Consider the following 23,467-nt stretch of genomic DNA (forward strand, 5'->3'; position numbering starts at 1 on the left):
TATCCTCCATCCTGCTCATTAGAGAGTCAAAAATGATGATCCGTTTTGACACTATCCTAACTGGTTTAAATGAGCAAGACCCGAGTAATGCCCAATTAGCTACCCTCGGTAGCACATGAACTAGGTTCTCTTTTGCTCTGTTCTCCCCAGCCCTTTCTCTAACCTGTGGTTAACGTTATTTCTTAGACACTGTATGATGCTGACCATGAGCTTTTTCGTCCAAATGTACGTATTCTGCACATGCATTGTTTTTTCACTCACAGGAACCATAGTCTGTCTTATCCAGCAAGCTTGTACCCATTGATATGTAGTTACATTACTTTTTGATGTCATTTTTCTAATGTAACCTTTTTTTACTTTCTCATCTGTAATTGTTGACCGAAATGAGCACATATGTCTGTTCGTTTTAAACAACCACTGTTCCCCCTTTTTTCGTTAATATATTGTGTCGGTTCTCATCCCTGAGACGCTTTGAACCATATGCATTTATTTTATAATTGTTTTTTCTTTTATGTGATTACTTATTTGATCAAGAGCCTCACTGTATATTATGCAATGTTGCAATCCCAAAGTGTACAATTGTTTCTCTCTTGTTACTTCTACGTGATCCCCTACGTATACATTACTTTGATTAAGGTTGTTCCCCCGGGCCCTGACGATGCCCTTTCAGTTTTGTATTTTCCGTGTACACATTTAATTTGAAATTATTCTATTTACTCTATTTATTTAGTGTGGGACTTTATTTACCCACCTTCTTTTTCCCAACTTTGCAAATGACCGACTCGATTGGTCTTTCTTCTAATCTCCCGTTGTTGGCAGCATCCAGCTGCTGCACCCGGTTGAACGTCACGCGGTTTCAGCGTTCTCCTTATCTGGGAGCCGCTCCGCGTCCTCAGTTAGCTGGTAGAATCGAGCGAGCTCAGTCTGGTACGCCGTCTCTAGGTAAGGGAACCTGTCGGATTACACTCCGTTTACTAGGATCATTTGACCTAGAATTTCTGTCCCTGTTTATTACCTTAGTCCCCCTCTATCACTCACAGTTAATTTCGGACTCATATTATGTTTTTATTATGTGCACCATACGATTAATCGCCCTTTTTGGTTTTCCTTTGGGTATAAGCATTTCCTGCTGGTATCGACTTATACATTTTCCCAGTTTTGCTTTTCACTTGATTTTTTAGTCCCGTTTCATGACTTCTCAGTCGACGGATGATAATGTGGGTTACCTGGTCCTGTTAGCTCTGTATTTCTCTAGTTTAGGACCACCTTCTGTTTCACTCATTTATAGAGCGCTCTCTCCATTTGTTTTTAGAGGCTGTTTCTTTGGTGATTCGTCTCACCCCACATACCGACTATACAGCGGTGTGTTTCCGATGGAGTATTCGTTTCCTCCTTTTCTCAAATAATAAACGTGAGTCTAGATTTACTTGGAGTCATCACCCACCTCCCGTTTTTCTAGCCATTTGCACTTTTGACCTTACTGTCGCTTTCAAATTAACTTGTAGGTGACTTTCACTCCCACCTGACCTTTGAGCCTCTGTGCCCAGATGCCAAGCTGTCACTGACTTGATGCCTTCTTTTTCTCTGGTAATTATGGCAGTCATATCCTTATCTAGTCCTACAGTTGAATGTCCGCTTGGCACTATTCCCTTTTTTAATCTTCACCTATATCTTTGCATAGGTGCCTACCTTCCCCGGTTCACCATCCTCTTCCGTCCTGAGGAAGACCCCACCTGTAAGGAATTAATTTACCTACCTTTGAAGAGGGGTCGAAACGTCGACATCCTATCATGCCAGTACCCTCAATAGTGCGTTGAGCACTGTGAACTCTCATTTGTATATGGCTTCCTGGCAATAATATTTGATTTTGTTCATGAATGACTTTTGAACCTTTGGCACGCCACTAAGGTGCCCAACAATTGATTTGTACCATTGTTTTGAAATTGTTTATGTCACATACTCAAATACCTTACCCATTCCTTCACTCCCTTCCCACCCCCGTGGCACCCTGCACATCTGTAAATAGTGTGATTTACTGTATGCATTTATTTGCCTGTGCCTAGTGTGATTAAATAACACTATGGTTTTGCCTTATAATTGTTGCAATTTTTGTTGATCTTTCTTAAATCTCCATTTATACTCTGGGACCACTTCTATTCCACTGTCACTTGTGTGGGAGGCCCAAGTACCCGCGACAGGCAAGGGCCCAAAACGTTGTGAGGCGACATCAAAATTGCCTATCTCAAAACCACCTGGTATTGCAAGGGGAGTCACCTGGGTTTTTGGCCCCGGGCTCGGTAGCCACCTTTGGAGACTACCAAACCCACACATTTCTGAAAACTAGACACCAGGGGGAGTCCAGCGAGGTATGGCTTGCATGGACCCCCAACGTTTTCCTACCCAGAATCCCCTGCAAACCTTAAATCTAGCTGAAAAAAACCCACTTCTTTCTCAAAGTTCAGTGTGGGAAAGTTGTGGGATCACCGAGCTGACACAAATGTCCTACCGCCCACTGTTCCCCCAGGTCTCCCGATAAAAATGATACCTCACTCGTGTGGGTGGCCTAAGGACCCAGGACAGGCAAGGGCCCGAAACGTATTGAGAAGACATCAAAATTACCTATCACAAAACGACCTAGTTTTGCAAGGTGCGTCACCTGGGTTTTTGGCCCTAGGTCGGCGGCCATCTAGGGAAACCAACCAAACCCACACGTTTCGGAAAACTAGACACCTGGGGGAGTCCAGGGCAGTATGGCTTGTGTGGATCCCCCAACGATTTTCCACCCAGAATCCCCTGCAAACCTCTAATTTAGCTAATGAAAATCACTTTTTCTCAGATTTCTGTGTGGGAAAGTTGTGGCATCACGGGGTGACACAAATTTCCTAGCACCCAGCGTTCCCCCACATCTCCCGATAAAAACGGTACCTCACTTGTGTGGGTGGTCCAAGTACCTGCGACAGGCAAGGGTCCAAAACGTATTGAGGAGACATCAAAATGATCTATCACAAAACGACCTGGGTTTGCAAGGGGGGGTCACCTGGGTTTTTGGCCCCGGGCTCGGTAGCCATCTTTGGAGACTACCAAACTCCCACATTTCTGAAACTAGACACCAGGGGGAGTCCACCGAGGTATGGCTTGCGTGGACCCCCCAACGTTTTCCTACCCAGAATCCCCTGCAAACCTCAAATTTAGCTGGAAACAAACACATTTTTCACATATTTTTGTGTGGAATCACCATCCCGGCACAAATGTCCTACCAAACAGCATTACCCTCAGTCTCCGGAGTAAAATGATACCTCACACGCGAGTGTCCAGGGAGGTGTAGCTTGCGTTGATCTCCCAACATTTGCCTTCCAAAACTGAGCTGCAAACCTCAAATTTAGCTAAAAAGTCACATTTTCCACTAATATCTGTGTGGAAAAGTTGTGGGATCACCGTTCGGCACACATTTCTCACTACCTAGCATTCCCCTCAGTCTCCCGATAAAAATGATACCTTACTTGTGTGGATGGGCCAAGTGCCTATGACAGGAAGGGCCAAAAAAGTGTAGAAATTGAGGGGGGCCCAAAGCGGGTCTAAAAGGGCAGTTGGTTTATATGTTTTTCGGCGGACGCTACTTTGGGCATCCACACAAGTGAGGTATCATTTTTCTCGGGAGACCAAGGGGAATGCTGGGTAGTGAGAAATGTGTGCCTGCACGGTGATGCTATAACTTACCCACACAGAAATGTGAGGAAAATTTGACTTTGTAAGTAAATCTGAGGTTTGCAGGGGATTCTGGGTAAGAAAACACTGGGGTATCCATGCAAGCCACACCACCAGCCAAGAGTCAGTACACGAACACAACCATCTACACACATCACCAGCCAAACGCCATCCACGCAAACTGCCAGCCAAGCGCCATCTACACACACTGCCAGCCCAGCGCCCCTACATATAAATAAAACAACAAAATCCCTGGCTCCTAGTGGGCTTTCTGCCCCCCCCGGAGGAGGGAGGGGGGAAGGGCAGATCAGGGGCTATTGCCCCATCTGTCTCCAGGGGGCAGAAAGACTTGGGATTTGGTTGGGGGGTATTGGCATGCCCATTTTGGGCAGCCTCCACCCCTAAAGCCAATGAAAAAAAATCCCTGGTATCTAGTGGGCTTTCTGCCCCCCGGGGGGGGGGGGGGTCAAGAAGACTGGAATTTTGTGGGGGGGAGGGGTAGGGTCATTGGTATTCCCATCTTGAGCAGCCCCTGCCACTAAATTCAACTAGGGAAAAAAAAAACTGGCGTCTAGGGGTGCAGAAAGACTGTAATTTTGCGACGGAGGTGGGCCTCTATTAGGCAGCCCTCAGCCCTAATTTACATTTGAAAATTAATCCTTGGTTTCTAGTGGGCTTTCTGTCCCCCCCCGCCCCGGGTGGCAGAAAGACTGTATGTTTGCGGCAGGGGTGGGGGCATTGGTATGCCCATGTTGGGCAGCCCCTACCCCTAATTTACATAGGAAAATAAATCCCTAGTTTCTAGTGGGCTTTCTAGTGGGCTACGCTGGCTACATGAATTAAATGCACTTGGGACGGAACTGGGGAAGGGGCTGGTGCTGGCTCCTCTGGAAAGTCTTTGCCTTCTTCTCAGGTAGGCCCCCAAGTGGAGGTTCCTACAATTTAATTCACTCATCCTTCCTTAATCACTAGCCAGGAAACAATGGTGGATCTTTTTTGTCCTAAAACCGAGAACTTGTCTACTCATACCTTCCCTTCTCTAGTGCCCGCCATAACTGGTAAATCTGATGTGCATGCACAGGAGGGGACTGGAAGGGCCAATTGCAGTGTCACTGTTCGCAAGAATTTGTGTTACATGTCAATTGATTCCAACATCTACTGTGGCCCAACCTGAGGCTGGTCTCATGAGAAGGGACATCTTTCATCGATGTGGGTGAGGTGCATTTGGCGCTGAAGAGCAGCTACGCGCACAGAGTGCGAGACCCACATGAGAATCAAGAAGCCCTTGAAGCTTTTCTTTCCTTGTCCACCTTTTCTGAGAATGGGAACCTGGTTATTTCAGATTCAGATGAAAGACTGGACTCTGAGATGGGGGAGGAGGAGGTGGAAACTCCCAATGTGCTGGTTGGCAGGGTAAGGCCTCCATAAAAATTTTAGGTATGCAGGAGGCTGAGGTCTGCTCGAGGTCCAATAAAGATCCTGCACCTGGGAGTGCCTCTGGGCAGATTATCAAGACTGAGGTGGTAGAACTTCTATTGGACCCAGAGGGAGCTGAGCTGACTCCCAAAAATTCAGTGACCCAGTTTCAGGGCACCTTAAACGGGAGTGAAAATAGTTCGTGGGGGGGGGGGGCATTGCTCTCCAATCCCACTCTAGCCTCTAAACCGGGCTATTGGGTCAAATCTCCTACATACGAAGCATGGGTGGTGTGGATCCAGCATCCAATTACACAGAATTCCCCCTCTCTATCATCAGTCTCTAATTTACTTCAACTTCACAAGGAGTAGCATATAAAAGATTTGTTGGCTCTCAAGACTTCTCATTTGAAAACCCAAGTGGAATTAAGAAACATGTAAAAAAAAATATGGACTTTCTGCATGGCTGACATTACAGTATTGAATCCCAAATCCCAATCTGCCAGAAATACCAAATCTGTCCAAAGTACTAATTGTCAGGTAGCCCAGGACAATTTGACGAATCCAGGACTTCTCACTCAAGATGGAAAACTTAAAATCATATGCGGCGGAACAACCTCTGGGTTCTCTGGATCCCCAAGGGAAATGATGGGGTCTACCCCAGAGGCAACATTGTTCATTTAGTCAGACAAGCATTTCCGCAGCTTAACAACTGGGACATGAATTGTCAGATCCAGTTGGCTCATAGGCTTTCCGTAAACTGCAGGGCTGCACCATATCCACGGGCTATACTGGTTAATGTGGGGAACTTTATCCTGAGAAAATGTACATTTCAGTCAGCACGTTCGCACAAGACGGTTAAAGCTTGCGGGGTGGAGTTCTTTGTGAGGTTAGATTTTTGTCATGAAACAGTTCAGCGCAGGTGGTGATTTCAAGAGACAACTCTATCCTTTCAAAGACTGGGTGCAACAGTCTCCCTACTCAAGCTTGCAAATCTAAAGATATGTTATGATGGACAAACAGTTTATTGCCAGGATCTGAACAAAGCAGATGAACTGTGAGCTAGCTGATGGTCAACAAATTTCCACTTGTTAGAATTGTCTGGCTCAATTGGTCCCTGGATTTGTGTGATCTGTTTGGGCAAAGTGGGAAAGGAGTTTTTCTATTTTGGTATGAGGTGTATGTTTGGGTCTAATTCAGCTGGTTAGCTTATGGGCCAATCATGTCTTCTTTGGGGTCTTACTATGTGATTTTTATTTTAGTTCTTTAATTGTTTTTTTGGGTTGGGGCAGACTCATTGGATTATGCTGTATGATTTCCCTTTTTTTGAGGATACACTGGGGTTGTGGGCAGCTCATGTCAGTCTTTCAGTGTTCACCAACATATGGTAGGAGGTCACGGTTTATCAGGAAAAAAGGACATGTATGGGTTTGGTTGATGGTGGATGGGTAGGGGTGAAACGGGTGGTTTGTGGTGCCGGGTGGGGGAAGATTGGGGTAATCCGGGCATCTCACTGGTTATAGCAATTCATTGGTGTCTTCGGGGGTTAAATGGGCAGAAGAGAAAGCTGGAAACCATGACTAAGGCTACTTGTGCAGTCATACATAGCCCACAGAAATTCTTTTATTTTGGGTAGTTCTTGTCTAGCATGTAACCCGGATGTGCATATACTTAGTAGGAATAATAATGAAATGCACTCCGCAGCCAAGATTAAATATATTAGAAAAGAAATTGCCACTTTGTTTGCATCCTAAAACCTCATCTTGCCCACAATGAGATTATTAAATTGAGCAGTTTAAGATATCATACTTTTGCAGCTGCAGGGACTGATGCCCCTAAGAGGTGGGTGGCACTGGTAGCTAGGGGCAAGGAGTGGGCATTACATGGAGTTGAGCTGGACATGCATGGGTGGTGGTTGACTGCCAGGATTAGGAAGGGTCATTTTCATTACAAAATTTGTGTTTTATATGGGCCTAATGAGGATGATGCAACAATATTTAATTTGTGCCCCGGTGAGTTCAGCATGCAGCAAGATCCAATCATCATGTGTGGTAACTTAAATTCGACAATCCATTCACTGCAGGATTTAACCACCATTTCTAATCTAGGTCAGGGTTGTATGCAGAAGTCCTTAGCCTCATTGTTGCAAATTCTTTAGACTCAAGCTTTGATTGATGTTTGGTGTGCATATGGATTTACTTTTTACTCTTCCTCACATGAGACATCTTCCTGTATAGATATGTTTTTGGCCAGCCATAGCATAAAATCTGCCTTTTCTGTTAGGAAAAGTCTTAGCATAGATCATAATTCACTTTTACTATTCATCAGCTCGTTTAGAGTCACAGAGACTACAGCGTCCCGGCATTGGACATTTGATCGGGCTGCTTTTGGAGTCAGTATATTTGATGTTTATAGAGGATTGCCTAAGGCACTTCATTTGTACCAACAAAGGATCGACCACCCCAACAGTGGTCTGTGAAGCCCTGAAGGCTTTTGTCGGGGGCCAAACACTTAGCTATACCATTTGAAAGTGTAGAAAGGATCAGGCTGTTGAGCTACAGATGAGAGATAGACCTCTCAGATGGAATTGGAATATGCTCTTTGTCGCAGCAACTCAGCGAGAATTCAAACAGATGACCACTTTGCAAATGCAGCTAAAGAAAAGGATATGGGATACAGCCTGTATTAAATATCAGACTAGATTTCTTTCTTGTTTTGAGAAGAATGAGATCAGCCGCCTTCTTGTCTTTCAAATTAAAGAAAAGAAGAATCAAATTATTATCCAGGGTATCATGAATTTATCAGGGAAGATAGTCACCAGCCGTATTGAAAGTTTGGATATGTTTAACCATTCAATGGTGAACTGTATGCTGATGACTGCAGGGCTACCCATAGTATGGTAGATTAACTACAGACAATTAAGCTTAATAAACTTACAGAGGAACAGGGAGTCGCTTTGGATGCCAAGATCACTGGCAAGGAGATTATCAGAGCTATCTCACAACTAGTACACTGGTAAGGTGGCTGGCTCAGATTCCATCCCCATTGAATTCTACAAGAAATTCCAAAATGTAATTATACCACTGTTTCTTGAAATGGCAACCTTAATGGTCTTTGCAAATGCAGTCCCGCTATCATGGGGTAAAACCTACTTTGCAGTATGTGTCAAGAAGAACAAGATCCTATTAACTGTGGTTCATATAGACCTATATCTCTTATTAATTGTGACTCTAAAATGTATACTTAAATGTTATCTGACCGCCTCTCTGAGGTAATTACTCACTCAGTTGATCCAGTTCAACATTAATTTATTCTTTCACGAGACACTACTTTCTATGTTACTCATGCTATATCTGCCTTGGAGGTGGCTGGTACACAGAAATGTCCCGCTGGGATGATCCTGTTGGATGTCGAATAGGCATTCAACATGGTCTTTTTGGAGTATCTTTGGGCAGTCATGGATTTGATTGCTATTAGACTGAGTTTATCAAAAGAAGTAGCGCACTCTACTTCTCTCTAACTGCCAGAATTGTTTGCATGGGCTGCCTCTCTGAGATCATCTATTTCAAAAGAGGTACAAGGCAAGGATGCTCCTTTTATCCACTTTTATTTGTCCATTATCTAGACCGTTTTTTTCAAACCCTCAAGTCATCCGTTCTCATTCCTTCTTTGTAGCTGAACAAGTTTCAAACTAAGCTGCTGGCTTGTCCTGATGATATTACTATACTAACATCATCCCCTTAAAAATGCCTTACCGGTAATTGGAAGAGACTCTTTCATATTTGGGTCAGTCTCTGGATAAAAGCTGAATACTGATCAGAACGAAATTCTGGCAAACACAAGTCCATCACTTGCTGATGTTAGATAAGTTACTTTGGTTAAATATTTGGGTATTCTTATCTCATTGACTAGGTCTACTACTGTTTCCATGAACTATGATGCATTGCATTGCAATACACTTTCCATCTTAAAAAAATGGGAAGGATTACACTTGGGCCTGCTAGGCAGATGGAACATCATCACAATTGTTATCATGCCTTGATATATTTACCTAGTCAGATCTATCCCCCTATATTTAAGTAAAGGATTCATGAAGAAAATTGAAAATAACTGGCATAAGTTGATTTGCCAATACAAAAAATGCAGGTGCACAATACGCTATCTGCAGCTCTCACACCATGAGGGGAGACGGTCACTCCCTTCACTCTGTCTTTATTACAAGTCTTCCTTTAATTCTAGACTCTCTGCAGTCATTGGACCCAATGAATGTGATTTAGACGGTCTGTATCCTGAGTATCTGGTGTTCCATAAAGTGATTCCTCCAGATAAAGGATTAATGGAAACATTCTACTTCAAAGACATACATTTTAAAACTCTTATGGTCTATCATAACGTCTGGTGGGCCACCTGCTCTATTTGTAAGATACCTTTGTATCATCAATATACCACATTCGGGTATAATACTACTTTATTGGCATTTGCTCATGAAGGGTATGTCAGCTGCTGGGGGGATTCTCTATTCTTGACTCTTGGCCAATTATTCAGGAATGGTAATTTGCTATCCTTCCAGGAGCTCTGTTGGGAATGTGTTATACATAATGCTTGATTTTTTTATATTTGCAGCGAAGAGATTCTTTCTTCATCTCTGCCCCCACAGAAATTCGTCTATACGATAATGATTTTTAAAAGCATTTTGTAAGAACAACTGGGCATGGGTATATAATTACTTTCTATTGTATAGGAATCTACATATGGTAGATTAGAGGTAGCCTTCCGAAGATGGCTTACTAATCTTTCTATTAGCATCTCAACTGCACAAGTAACTCATATTAATGTCCTTGTCAGAATATCCTGAACGTCTCGCATCTTAAGACTCAGTTTTTCAACATCTTTCATGATTTGTATTTTACAACATTTAAATTATATCAGTAGGGTCTTAGGGACACATCCAATTGATTGACTTTTTCAGAGGACCTTTTTGTTCAATACACATGCTACCATACATCGACCACTAACATCACTGTGGTCCTGTAAATATGAATGTGAAGCACAAATGTTTATCTCACAAATCAATGTATAATTAAAGTATGACTTAGTAACATAATTGTATCTAGCAACTGGCTGTACATTAATTAGGTTTACTAAATCTGCATGGCGTTTGTGATGTTTCAAGTAGAATGATATGGAAATGTAAAGCGCTCTGGTGATGTTCGCGCTGTATATAACACCAAATAAAAAAAAAATATACATTTTGTTGCAACAGGCTGACACAATGCATATCTTCGCGACTTGAGCCATCATCACGCTCTAGTGTGTCAAAGTATTTGTTCTAATTAATCATCTATTGAAGACAGGGATACATCATGAACCCACGATTACTCCTCTAGTGCTCCTGCTAACTTCATCAGGGTCTCCATTTTTGCAATTATTACTGCCAGGTTACTTATTGTCAGAGTATGGCTCCAGAAGTCGGCCCCGGAACCCCTGGCTTGGTGGCATGAATTTCTTTCTTTTTTTGGTTTGGAACTGGCACTTATGCTAAATAAGCCCAGATTCAGACAGTTGTTGAAAAATTGAAAGCCAGTCAGGCAAGAGCTTTCCGATCTCACACCGGGTTATGCTTTACATATTTGAAGGTTGCCTGGTCCAGTCTTTTATTGTATCTGTTTACTTAATCAAAGTTTCTTAACCTATCAATGACTTGTATGTTGTCTTGCTTTAGTATCATGTGCTTTTTCATTTGACTGATTTATGTTGTCTCTGTACATGCTTTAATAAACTGCTTTTTGATATCATTTTACGATAACATTGTTACAAAAAGAAGTGTTTTTGAAATAACAAAAACTCTCAGCAATGAGGACTCCTGTAAATACCATCTACGGGAACTTGCTACTTTATTTCAAATGAGAGGCTATCCTCTGCATATCAAACAGCAACAAATTGTCAAGTATTTGCAGTTACCCAGGGATGAACTTATTTGGAATACAAACAGCAGACGCAAAAGTGACAAATCCCATTTGTGTTTGTCTCTAATCCATCAGCTGCCAACTACAGAAATATAATGCAAAAAATATTTCCGTAACTATTCACTTGTGAAAAATTGCAAAAGGTTTTTCCAAAATCCCCAGTCATTGCTTACAGCATAGCTCCCAATTGACAATCTCTTTATTATGAGAGCTGAATTGAAGCAAACTGCAACAAACAAAGGGGTTAATTGCTGTGATTCTAATAGGAACATCAAATGTGAATACCTTTAACAAACCTCATCAGTAACTAGTTCTGCTACAAGAAGGACCTATGGAATAACACAGCATCTTACATGTCACTCAACATGCATTATCTTTTGTGATTCAGTGCCAAAGCTATAAAAACTATATGTAGACCAAACAGTGAGTGACTTCTGTACACAATTCAAAACCACAAATCAGCAATAATTAATGACCTGTAGTCAATCATTTTAACCTTGTGGACCATTTACTATCACACTTGAAGAATTTCCCTGTGGAAAATGTCTTAAAGAAAGAACTACTGGACGCTAGAGAAAACTTCTGGATATTACTGACAATACCACCTGAATACTGCATATCTCAAGAGATCTCAGGACAGCATTGATTCCACATTTCAAATGGAATCTTCACTCATCATGCTTGTCCACATTCCAAATGAATCTTCACTCATTATGCTTTTTGAAAATACAGCATTGTCAACTGTGCAGCTACTGAGCAAATATTCTTGTACTACCTGATGAAGGCAGAAGCCTTAACATTGTGATGGAACAATATTTTTGGTCTTTGGTGAGTCCATCTATTTGAGTCACTTCTGTCTTGGATATTTAATTTCTTTGCGACTCATTGCATCCTTTGGGATCCAGATTTTTGCCCTGGCTTTATACATATATATTCCCTATAGATATGGTTCACATATATATGGTTTACATATATATGGATCAGCGAAGATGTTTGTGTCTGACCTGAATTATAATTCTTTAAATCTACAAATTACAGGCACAATCAGCGATTCCCAAGTCTGTTTTTTGGATCTTCAAGTGTTCGTAAAAAATGACACAATACACACACAAACACACAGGAAGCCCACGGCAGGGAACTCCATATTGCACTCACGCAGTTCCCATCCACAGAAACTTAAACGTAGCATTCCGTATGCAGAACATCTACGGATGAAAAGAAACTGCAGTGAGACTTACTCCTTGAAGGATGCACAGACAAACCAGATTAACAGAGAGATTCACAGAGAGTGAATATAGCATTCAGGTTCTTAACCAAGCCCAAAATAAGGTGGAGAAGATCACTAGAGATCCATTAGTATTCTAAAACAAGAAAGGAAAATCCTGGAATAGAAAAGGCAAGGATGGCCTATGAATGATCACTGGGTACAATGTCTATCATGCCAAGGTGAGAGATTGCATGAGTAGACATTGGCACTTAGTGAAAAGCGATCCTATACTGGCGGTATCACGTCACAGAAACCTTCTTTAACATTTAGAAGGGCGAAATCCATGGCAAAGGAACTTGTGGTGAACAGCCCAGAGATAGTAGATATGGAGGGCTGGTTGAGGGCCAGACCGGGCTTTGTTAAATGTCAGAAATGTAAAGCCTGTAAACATGGCATTACCAAGAAAGAAATTCAATCACCCTTACTGAAAAGTCAGTGGAAAATATGCCACCTCTTCAATTGCAGAAGTGATTATGTGGTTTACATCCTGCAATACTCTTGTCCTATAATGTATGTGGGAGTACCATCCACATGGTGCATGTGAGAATTCTCCAGCACTTTAGGGCAGTGAAGAATAACGATAAAAGCTATCCAGTCGCTAGGCATATTAATGAGATACATGGGGGAATGTGAATGAGCTTTTTTATTTAGTAATTGACTCAGTTCCTAAGAACAGAAGAGGCGGAAATCGAGAACCGAAACTCAGACAATTCGAGTCAAGACTCATTATAATGCTCAATACTAAAATTCCGTATGAATTAAATTCTGAAGAGGACATGTTTGTACATAATTAAGGAGAAGCTTCCGCTGTTGCTTTGGAATAGTAGCAGGAGTTCAGAAAATAGTTGAAGCAATAATAAAAGGGAATATTGAAGATCTAATCTCGGAACTAACTAATTAGGTAAAGGCACATTTTGTTTTATAAACAGATATAGATTTGCACTTGCACTTTTCTGAATTTTGAAGTCAATTCAAGGGTGTGAAAAATTAAGGTGGACATTATACTAGAAGGCTTAAACATACAAAGAAAGGTTGGGTACCCTGTCTGTGCATATTCAAGAACCTACGATATTAACTATGTAGGGAAAAGGGATTTGAGTATGAAACATCGATTTCAATATTGTGTCCGTGAGCACAAGCATAATAATTTAAGTTTGGGTTTCAATTTATTTATTCTTGTACTTGCACATAATTACGGAGAATTTGTGAGACTCTATGAAGTTGTGAATAAGAAATTTTGCCAACCTGTATATTAATGTATAAGCACTTCAATATGGATGACGGATTTAATTTGTGCAATATCGCACTTGCGATATTGCACAATATTACCATGAATTATACTGTCTATTGTAATTGTGTATAGTGAACAGTGCCGTTACCCAACACAAGTTTGCACAATATGATTGGATGACAAAAATAATTTGGTATATTAGTTTTGTTGACTTTCAATCCATGCATAAGCACTTTTACTTGATAACCAAATCATTATAGTAATGAAGCACTTGCACTCTTTCATCTTGAGTTTTAACATCTAATGGATTTATGTATATTTTACATCAGAGATATTTTATATTTTATGCATATGCACTTTAACCAGATGAACTAAGTTAATATGTGCAATATGAATTGTTTTAGTTACCAAGTTACATTACTGGAAGTTTGAGTCAAATGGGTTAACCAATTTGACATATGAGATATTAAAAATCACTGTAGAAAAATCACAAAATAATTTAAAGAAAACAACATACATTGAAATCAAAGAATAAAGAGATGAAGTGAGTTAGGCAAAGGTGACAAATTGTGATTAACGTTTGTGTTTTAATATACTAATATATTTGCCAGAAAGTATATATTATTTATATATATATTCCGTCCGGAAGGGGGTTTGGGTGATTAGCATCCATAAAGCCAGAGTAATATATGTAATGTCTATGTTTACATCCTCACTATTTCATGGAAGTTGTCTTAATGGTTTTGGCACATGGACGTCTTTATGAAAAATATAATATATATATAAATTAAACATTGGTGTTCGCCATTGTGTAGTTATAGTTAGGTCAGAGGCACCATAGGAAGACTGATTTTTGTTTTGCTAATACCTTTGGCATAGTTTGACAAATCTTCCCACAAATAGCCCCCTCCCCCCCAAAAAAGTTTATCCACCTCAGCTCCTTTCTGGTAAGTTTCGAGTTGATCTGTCCATTAAGTGGTTACCAAGATAAAGGGGGGTGGAGGGGTCTCAATAATAATTTTTCTTGTCCAATTTCCAATACGAATTATTGTAGACCCCATAGAAAAAAACAGCTGAAGAGAAGTACAAAAAATTTGGCAGAAAGCTAGATATTTCTCAGAAAGCATGCTTTTTGTGTTTGGTGTAAATCCGTTCATCCGTTTCTGAGAAATTAAGTTTCAAAATATAGTTACAGCTGGACGGTTGGTCCCACTGAAGTATTGTGGTACTGCAAAATAAAAAAAATAGAGCTTTCTGATTGACTGAGAGGGCCCCCCCCCATGTGTCCCTTCAGCACTGTGGAACCAATTGCATGATAACAAGCGATCTGATTGACTGGCCGCAACATCAACAGAAAAGTTGCAGCTGCCATTTTAATAACTTATGTAAAAAAAATACTCAGAAGTTCACAGAAAATAAACCAAAGGCTCAAGCAATGTTATAGTTAGGTAAGGTATCAATATTTTATCTTACAATAAAATCAAGCATTAGCAAAGGCAAAAGGACAGGCGTTGTCTGCGGGCCTTTGGCAAATTCTTGTTTTGTTGTGGTTTCTGAAAAGCTTTATTGTTCTGGAAGCTGCCAGGTGTTCGTGAACCTACAACAAAACATTGTCTAAAGCAAAGATGTATGTTGGTCTCAGAAAAGCAGAAATGACCATAGTACACCCTAGCGCTGAAGGGAACTATTTTATGTGTGGATGTGCTCATAGTGAAAGGGCAGCAAGCCGTAACTCACCGTGAAGTCAGTCAATAGCTCAAGTGGGCTGACGCATTTTCCCTTGAGGCATGCTTGAGTGGTTTGTAGAAAAATGTGAATGACAACCACAGGCTCCCTATCACAATGTGCAGTAGAAGATCTGAAAGTCTGAGGTTCTCTCAAGAGTGTTCAAGAGAGTAGGGTGTTGGCTAAAGCCTAGTTTTCGTTTTTTTATACAAAAAGAGATGGATATGTTACAAAACTAAAATAGGCCTATGCCGGTTTTTCTAGTTTATACTAACTTTGCACTGCTGTTTTGATATACCGGGGACTCCCATCTCGACGACGGGAAATGATTCAAGCATGTGAATCTATGAAAGTTCCAATACTGAAGTAACAAAGATTTTAATACGATCAAAACAAATCAAGAACCTTTACTTGGTTATGTGAAAATGATAAATATTTGCTAAAACCCGATATCCACACATTATCATTTGAGAGCTGTGCAGTTTTATCAGTAAAATTGAATGCCTGTGCAAATTTAGCAGCCATTTCAATTGAAAATGTTCTGTTGGTAAATGATAATGGACTAACAAACCATGCTTTAGTAATAGGTTTACAACTGTGTTCTCCAAAATACACCACCGTCTATGTACCACACCCTTACCACTCACCTGCTGAATGGACATGGCTCATATACTAGACTTGCTCTTTGTATAATGCTTAGATTTTTCATAATCACTATGACTTCAGTGATGTAATACTTATGGCACCGACCCCACTATGAAAATTGTTCCAGCACGAGTGCCTATGGGCGACAGTCCATAGCTTAGTAAGAAATATTACACATGTTCCAGAGATGGGCACAGTGGCATACAACCTTAGAGCATTTCATACAGCACAAGTGAGAGATAAACCACCTCTAAATGGGATACCCCTACATTCTACATTATTCAACAATCTACAAAGCCTCAAAACGTTTATAGAAGCTCTGGAAAGAAACATCTATATCTTAAAATATTGTTACTAAATAGAATTTGTCTATAGCAATGTATTACAACTAATTAATATGGGCACATGCCTACATATCAACTGGTGAATAATCATTTGGGAACAGAATTTTTCACCTTTCTCCCAATTATTTTGGAATAGGCTTTGGCTTTAAGCCTCAACCTACTTTCAAACATACCTCTGCAACCCATATAAATCGTAAATCCAGTATTTGTAAAGCGCAAACTACTCACCCTTACGGGTCTCAAGGCGCTGGGGGCCATTGTGGAAATTAAGTGAGCTATTGCCCAGAGTCACATGGTGCTGAGCTGAACTGATCTGCCACCGGAGCCGGGGATCGAACCGTGAGCACTGTGCTCCGAAGTCAGCTGCCCTGGCCGCTGCACCACACCTCTTCACTGGTGTGCTCAGCCTTTATCTTGATTAACAGGGAGCAATACTTGCACCACATCACATTCTTAGGGCTTATGATTTTTCCATCCTATGGACCCATAGAAATACACTCAGTAACTCTATAATGTATATGTCTATTGTGTTTGAGATGTCATCCATGATGTAGTCAATGATGCCATGAGTGATGTAATCAGCAAGGGCATAAGCAGTGCAGGGTGGGGCATAAATAACGGTTAGCTAAATAAACTATAACTTGGAGAGGATGTAGCCTAACGGCTAAGGCGGTCGACCTCAAATCTGGGGAACCCGGTTCGAGTCTCGGCAAGGAAGTACAACATCCTGTGATTCTGGGCAATTCACTTAATCTCCCAGTGCCTAACAAAAATGAATGTGCCCTCATGAAATGCAACTGGTGCTTGTGTAACGTGCTCTGATACCTTCGGGTCAAGTTTACTCAAGCCGTAGTGTTTGAATGCAATCAGTCGTTCCTTTAACGTGGGTGGCAGTGTATTGAACGCATATGACCAGAAATCAACTCAAAATTATTTCTTCAAGTTGAATTTTTACCTTAACAGACCGTTGGGTAATTTTTTGAGTGCTGTTGGTACTGAAATCCTTGGCGTAGTTTTCCACCAACGTTTTGCCTTCCAGCCTTCTGTTTTTGCTAACTTCATTTTTGCTGGCTTTAGGATTCTGCATACTCTACCACTGCTAACTAGTGCTAAAGTGATTGTCCTCTCTCCTTTCAACATGCTAACATTGGCTTACACCAAATCAGCACTTTTAATTTACTTATAAGTCCCTAATAAAGTGGCACTACACGTACCAAGGGCCTGTAAATGAAATGCTACTAGTGTGCCTGCAGCACTCATTATCCCACCCACTTAAGTAGCACGTTAAACATGTCTCAGGCCTGCCACTGCAGACTGTGTGTGTAGTTTTAAACTGCGCTTTCTACCTGGCACGAAAGAAAAACCTTTTTCTAGGCCTAGAGTCCCTTTTTATTAAACATAAATCACCCATAAGTAGGCCCTACACAGCCCAGAGGGCAGGGTGTATTTAAAAAGTTGTTTATGTACTTTTAAGTTTTACATGTCCGGGTAGTGAAAAACTCCTAAATTATTTTGCACTTCTTTGAGGCCTATGTCTCCTATAGGATAACATTGGGTCAACTTCTTATATTTAACATACGCCGTTATACTCCACTTTTTCCTGCTACAGCACCTTTCAGCGCCAAGACGCTTCGGCATTTGAGCGCATTAGAAATATATAAACATAAACATAATAACCAACAACGTACAATTGTGAGCAGGTAGGAATGTCTACTTTGGCGTCTAAAGAAATGTAATTTAAATCCGACTTAGACGGATTTTAATTCACAATTCTGAAAATGCCACTCTTAAGAAGTTGGTATTTTCTTGTCCCATACATTTGGTGTCTTCAGCCTATATCCTGGGTCACATGACTAGGTGTAGCTGGCAGTTGATCTTTGTGTATTGCTCCCAGACAGTGAGACAAAGGGTCATAGCTGTTGGCAAGATAGGTCCTCTCGAACTTGATTAGGGGGGGAGCGGTGACCTACCACAGTTGCACATCACAAAGGCCATGCCCGAGAACACTCACAAAATGTTTGCCATTAGTCTATTGTGCCCCTAGCCAATCTGGGACCAGGATAGGGAAGCAGGAGACTCCAAGCACCTATGGGGGGTAGAACCCTCCAGAACCTTCTCCTACTTCAAAGTGGGCACCAGGTATAAATATTGAACACTCAGATCAAACTTTTCAGATCACTTCTAGACCTGTGTACCCTGCAAGAAGAAGGACTGTTCAGCTGGGTGAAGTCTGCCCTGCTGCCCAAGACTGCTTGGCTGACCAACAACTGCTTTCAAATAAAAGGCCTGCATTGCTGCACCAAGACTCTTCTGCTGCTGCTCCTGGCATGCTCACTCCAGCCTGCCTGTGTGTCCGAGGAGTCAAAGAAGAATCTCCAAGGGTAAGATTGCAGACTTCCTCCACTGAAGCCATAGGGACACAATAGGCTTTGCAGCATGACGCATCTGTCCGCAAGGCCATTAGAATGGCCACTGCGTGATGCATCCCCATAGGAGAGCCTTGCATCGCAGCCACGGCTCATTCGAACTGCTGCTGTGTGACGCATCCTTTAAACCAGACTTCGCATAGCAGCCACAGCCCATCGGAACCATCAATGCGTGACGCAACCCCAACGCAGAGCATCACATCATAGCCGCCATTCATCAAAACTGCACTGAGTAACACATCTTCAAGGCGGGACTTCGCATCACAGTCGCAGCCTGTCAGAACTGCTGCTGCGTGACGCATCCCTGATGCAAAGCCTTGCAACGGAATTGTCACTGCTCCACGCATTCCCCTTACAAGGCTTCGTATTGCCGAAATTGCCTTGTGGACCCCCTTTTGCATGATACATCCTTGACACGAGAGCTTGCACGGCCCTGCAAGCCGGATTTAAGGTAAGGCCTAACTGGCTACCTGCCCACACATCATCAGGGTCAGCATGAACTTGTGACTTTGTCCTGGTCCGGCGCGACCAGATAACCACGGTTGGTGTTTTGTATGTTTAGGCACTATTTTTACTGAAAACTTTCAAATTGAATATCTCTGGTTCTTCTGATTAGATTTTTTGTTGTTTTGGTGTCAAATCGGTAATTTTACCTTTTTTTTTAACTTGGTGTGGGATTTTTCTTCTGTTGCATGTTCACTTTGCTGCTGTTTGAAGTGCTGCATAAATACTTTACACATTTCCTCGAAGGTATGCTTGACTGATTTGCACCAAGCTACCAGACGGTTAAGCACAGGTTAATTTGGGGTTTGCTTGTGTTTCACCCTGACAGAGATTGTGGTTGCCGCTTGAGTAGATTTTCACCCCCATCCCCACAACCAGTAACCCAATTGCCAACAAGCGTGAAATGCATTTTACGTAATTATGTGTAATTTCGGATTTACCTGAAGTGATGACACCCAAAATACATCAGTGACCTGATGTCAGTTATATATTTATTTCCATGATACAGAAGCAAAAAAAAATATATTGATCACCCAATTTGCAAAAGTGAGGAGACAGAGCGCATAAAATCAGGCTGATAAGGCATTTCACTGAATACAAGTACCTTATTCAGTCCATTTAAAGGATACATTTCTTGCATGCTTTCTTTCAAACTACCCCCTTAGCAGCATAAAATGTACCTTTAGAAGAGGGTCAGAAGGTAGGTCAGAAGCGTTAGCAGTCAGTGAACCAGAAAATGATGGCGCATCACCAAATGAAAAGGCATCTTCTGAAATGAGGCAATATTGATTGGCAAAAAAGTGAAGTGATATCCATGTAGTTGTCTGACCTTTGTGTTTCATGAAAAGCATCTGTGACAAGTTTTTGAATGATAAATGTATAATGACATTGTTTCTTGAGGATGTGCCACTATGAATCTTTTATTATGGTTGATTTTATATTTTCTGAATGGGGCATTTCAACCAGTAAAATGCTTTTTGGTATGTATGAATTCCAATGTGCTAATCGGTAACATGTTAACCAATCGCAATTTGGAATTGCGAATACATATCGATTCGATATTAGGAATTGGGGTGTTTAGGGCATCCCTTACTAATACCGAATCTCAGGAGTATGTAGGAATGTTTTGCGACTGAAATGCAGTCACAAAACATTCGCAGTTCACCACCTACTTCAAGTAGGTGGTAACCCATTCAAAAACAGCAAAGGGTCCCCAAAGGAGCCTTTTGTACTGTTTGTAAAAATGTTTCTTAAGAGCAGGCAGTAGTCCCAGACCCTTAAAAAATTAAAAGAAACCTTTAAATATCCTTTTTTAAACGGAACCCGTTTTTCCTTAAGGAAAACGGGCAGCAACTTTAAAAGCAATCACAGAAAAGTTGGTCTGTTGAGCCCAGCAGACCACCATCCCTGTGATTTTAGAGATACCTAATGGGTCGCAAATTACGACCTGCCTCATTAATATGAGGTAGGTTGATTTGCGACCCATTAGGCATTTTATTTTAGTATGTTTTCGTGTTAAATAGTTTTGCAGCTTTGCACAGTTGGGTGAAATGGATATTCATTTGCTGCTAACAATTCAATGATTGGCTTAGAACTCTTGCCAAATCACATCTGGATTGAATTGGTACCCAATCTAGAACCCTTTGCACATGGCCTGAATTCCTTTGTAAATCTTTTACACAGCACAACAAATAAACTGTACAATAAACTAACCTTAACCTGACCCATTATGAAATGCTAAATAAAACACATGGAGTTTCATACATTCAAATAGCGATTACGAAATTGCAAATCGCAGATAATCGCAATAAGGTAATTGCTGTTTGAAATAATGATACATGTGGCCCCAAGTTTGTGAACACTTTATTTAATCTGCGCAAAAACATTTTGGGAAAATGTGGAAATGTAAATGTGCAAATCCATAAAAAGGAATCTGTGCATAACGAACTGTGATGTGTGTCTGCATTTTGAACGGTATAACTATATAACCCAGCTCAAAACCTGCAGTCACAAATCCGTGTATCCCTCATTAAGAGGAAACCAAACATATCTGTAGCTGTAGAAGTTGCAGGTATATACTCAGTAGTAGGGAACAAACTTGCTCTATTTAGTTAAAATTCCTCATAAAATAACACTCATGCTAGACATGAAAATAAAATAAAGAAATCCTTAATTTTCCTTGTCAAAACAGAACGCAACATAGCATCCAAATCAACAGGCACATCACATTGGAGTAATGCAACACAAAAACAAAGCAGGACAAAACAAGAAATAACACATCCCCACCACAACAAAATAGGACACAAGTAATGTACCCAAACGTTCTCGTCACACAATACCACCTCCAGAATCTTGTTTTCAAAATACAGATAAAAGGTATCCAAGGCAAACACTGCCTTATCTTGCCCGCAAAGACTCGAAATAGTGCAAGTCAAAAAAGTCTTATGATCCAGCCTATAAGCTCTGAATAAATACCAAATCAAATAAATCCCTTGTCACAACAAAATTTCTTAAAGGACTGCTGTATATTCTGTTCTATATTCTTGCCGGGTAGTAAAGGTGTTTTCTGTGTGTTTTATATGCCGGATGGAAGCTTAATAATCAAAAATATATTTTGAAATGTTAACGTTTGAATTTGAAAAATGATACAGATTTTTCACGGATTGGATTTAAAGGATGCAATAAAACTGCTTTTGTTTTTTTAAGAAGCTACATTTAAGAAGTAAAATTGATAATGTGTTCTGCAAAGGAAAGTTATGCTATACTCAACAACCGTATGTGCCATTAGTAGATTAAAGATATTTAAGGGAAAGAAATTATCTATAAAAGTGGTTACCTGATCCTTCTGTGCTCGCATCACATCAACCTCATGTTCTGCATAGTGTGGATCTTTGGCTGGATCTTTAATATCTTTCAGATCACCAATATTCTATTAAAACACACATAAAACTAGATTAAAATAAAGCAACAACCACTGAACAGTAATTCAGAAGCAGGGGCACGTTGGCTCACATTAAATATCCCCTAAAACTGCTGTGCCCCATGTATTAATAGTAAGATAAATCCTTAGTCTTTCTTGGAAGAAAGGATGGATTTGAAATGTAGAATTTCACCTGTGCATTAAGGTGTTGTACATTCTGAACAAAGCAATTGATGAGATCATTAAATATCTCATATCGTTCAATGTTGATGAATTTTACTGGATTTGCCCAAATAATTAAAGAGAAAGGTAAAATCTTTATAAAATTACTTTAAATAGATGAACATTTCTCGTATTCTATTCCACACTACCATACCCAAAGAGCAAATGTATAGATAAATGCATATAGAAAATCCTGCACTACGCCATACTATAAAATGACCACTAGAAGGCAACATAGTTTGATTGCTGGAAGATGCAGGTCATCTGGCAAAAGGTTGTATCTATGTACTTTTGTCAGCTGGCTTTTAGGTCGAGCCTACGCAGTGCATGCACAAGACATGCTGTATTCGAAGAGGCAGAGCATGCCTTACAGCCCGCCCATTGCCTTTTTATTCGTGACTTCAATTGTCCTTTAAAAAGTCCTGCTTGCAACCATGGCGTTCGACACCCTTGAATGGGCTTACCTTTTTGCAGTGCTCATGAAGTTAGGCTTTGGGCCCAAGTTTATAGGGTGGGTGCGCCTCTTATACGCCGAACCGCTTGCGAAAGTGTCGGTCAACAACAAGATGTCAGAGGTTTTCACGCTCGGTAGAGGTACAAGGCAGGGCTGCCCTCTGTCACCGTTGCTATTCGCTCTTTCACTTGAACCGCTTGCAGCCTGGATACGCAGAGATGTAGCCATCCGCGGACTCCGTTGGACTGAGGGTTGGGAGGACAGGATCTCGTTATATGCAGACGATATACTACTCTATCTATCTTCCCCTGCACGTTCCCTACGAGTTGTGTTAGATATTTTTGCCAGCTTCGGAAGAAACTCAGGGTTTCGTATTAACTGGAACAAGTCAATGATCTACATGCTCCACGGAGCCCCCCCCCCCTCCCAAGGTAATGCACTATTCAGATAGCGGAGGACGGTTTCCGCTACCTAGGGATATTCATCACCACTGATGTCAGGAAACGATACGACCGACACCTGGTGCCTCCATTGCAAAGGCTCCGAAGAGATGTAGATGTCTGGAAGAAGTTGCCCCTGTCCCTATTTGGGAGAGCGGCGCTGTTCAAAATGATGGCACTGCCTAGATTTTTATATGCCCTGC

At 41.1% G+C, this 23,467-nt stretch overlaps 1 protein-coding gene across 1 annotated transcript in view; it reads right to left on the minus strand.

Annotated features, from left to right (window-relative positions):
* The window catches only part of DYNC2LI1 (dynein cytoplasmic 2 light intermediate chain 1), a 330,466-nt gene that overhangs the window by 22,419 nt on the left and 284,580 nt on the right, over nucleotides 1-23,467 (minus strand). The window contains exon 12 of the mRNA XM_085612784.1: nucleotides 22,065-22,157. Within this exon, the coding sequence (XP_085468910.1) occupies nucleotides 22,065-22,157 (93 nt within the window). The remainder of the gene's footprint in view (nucleotides 1-22,064; nucleotides 22,158-23,467) is intronic.

Source organism: Triturus cristatus, chromosome 6 (genome assembly GCF_964204655.1).
Source record: "Triturus cristatus chromosome 6, aTriCri1.1, whole genome shotgun sequence".
Classification (NCBI taxonomy): Eukaryota; Metazoa; Chordata; class Amphibia; order Caudata; family Salamandridae; genus Triturus; species Triturus cristatus.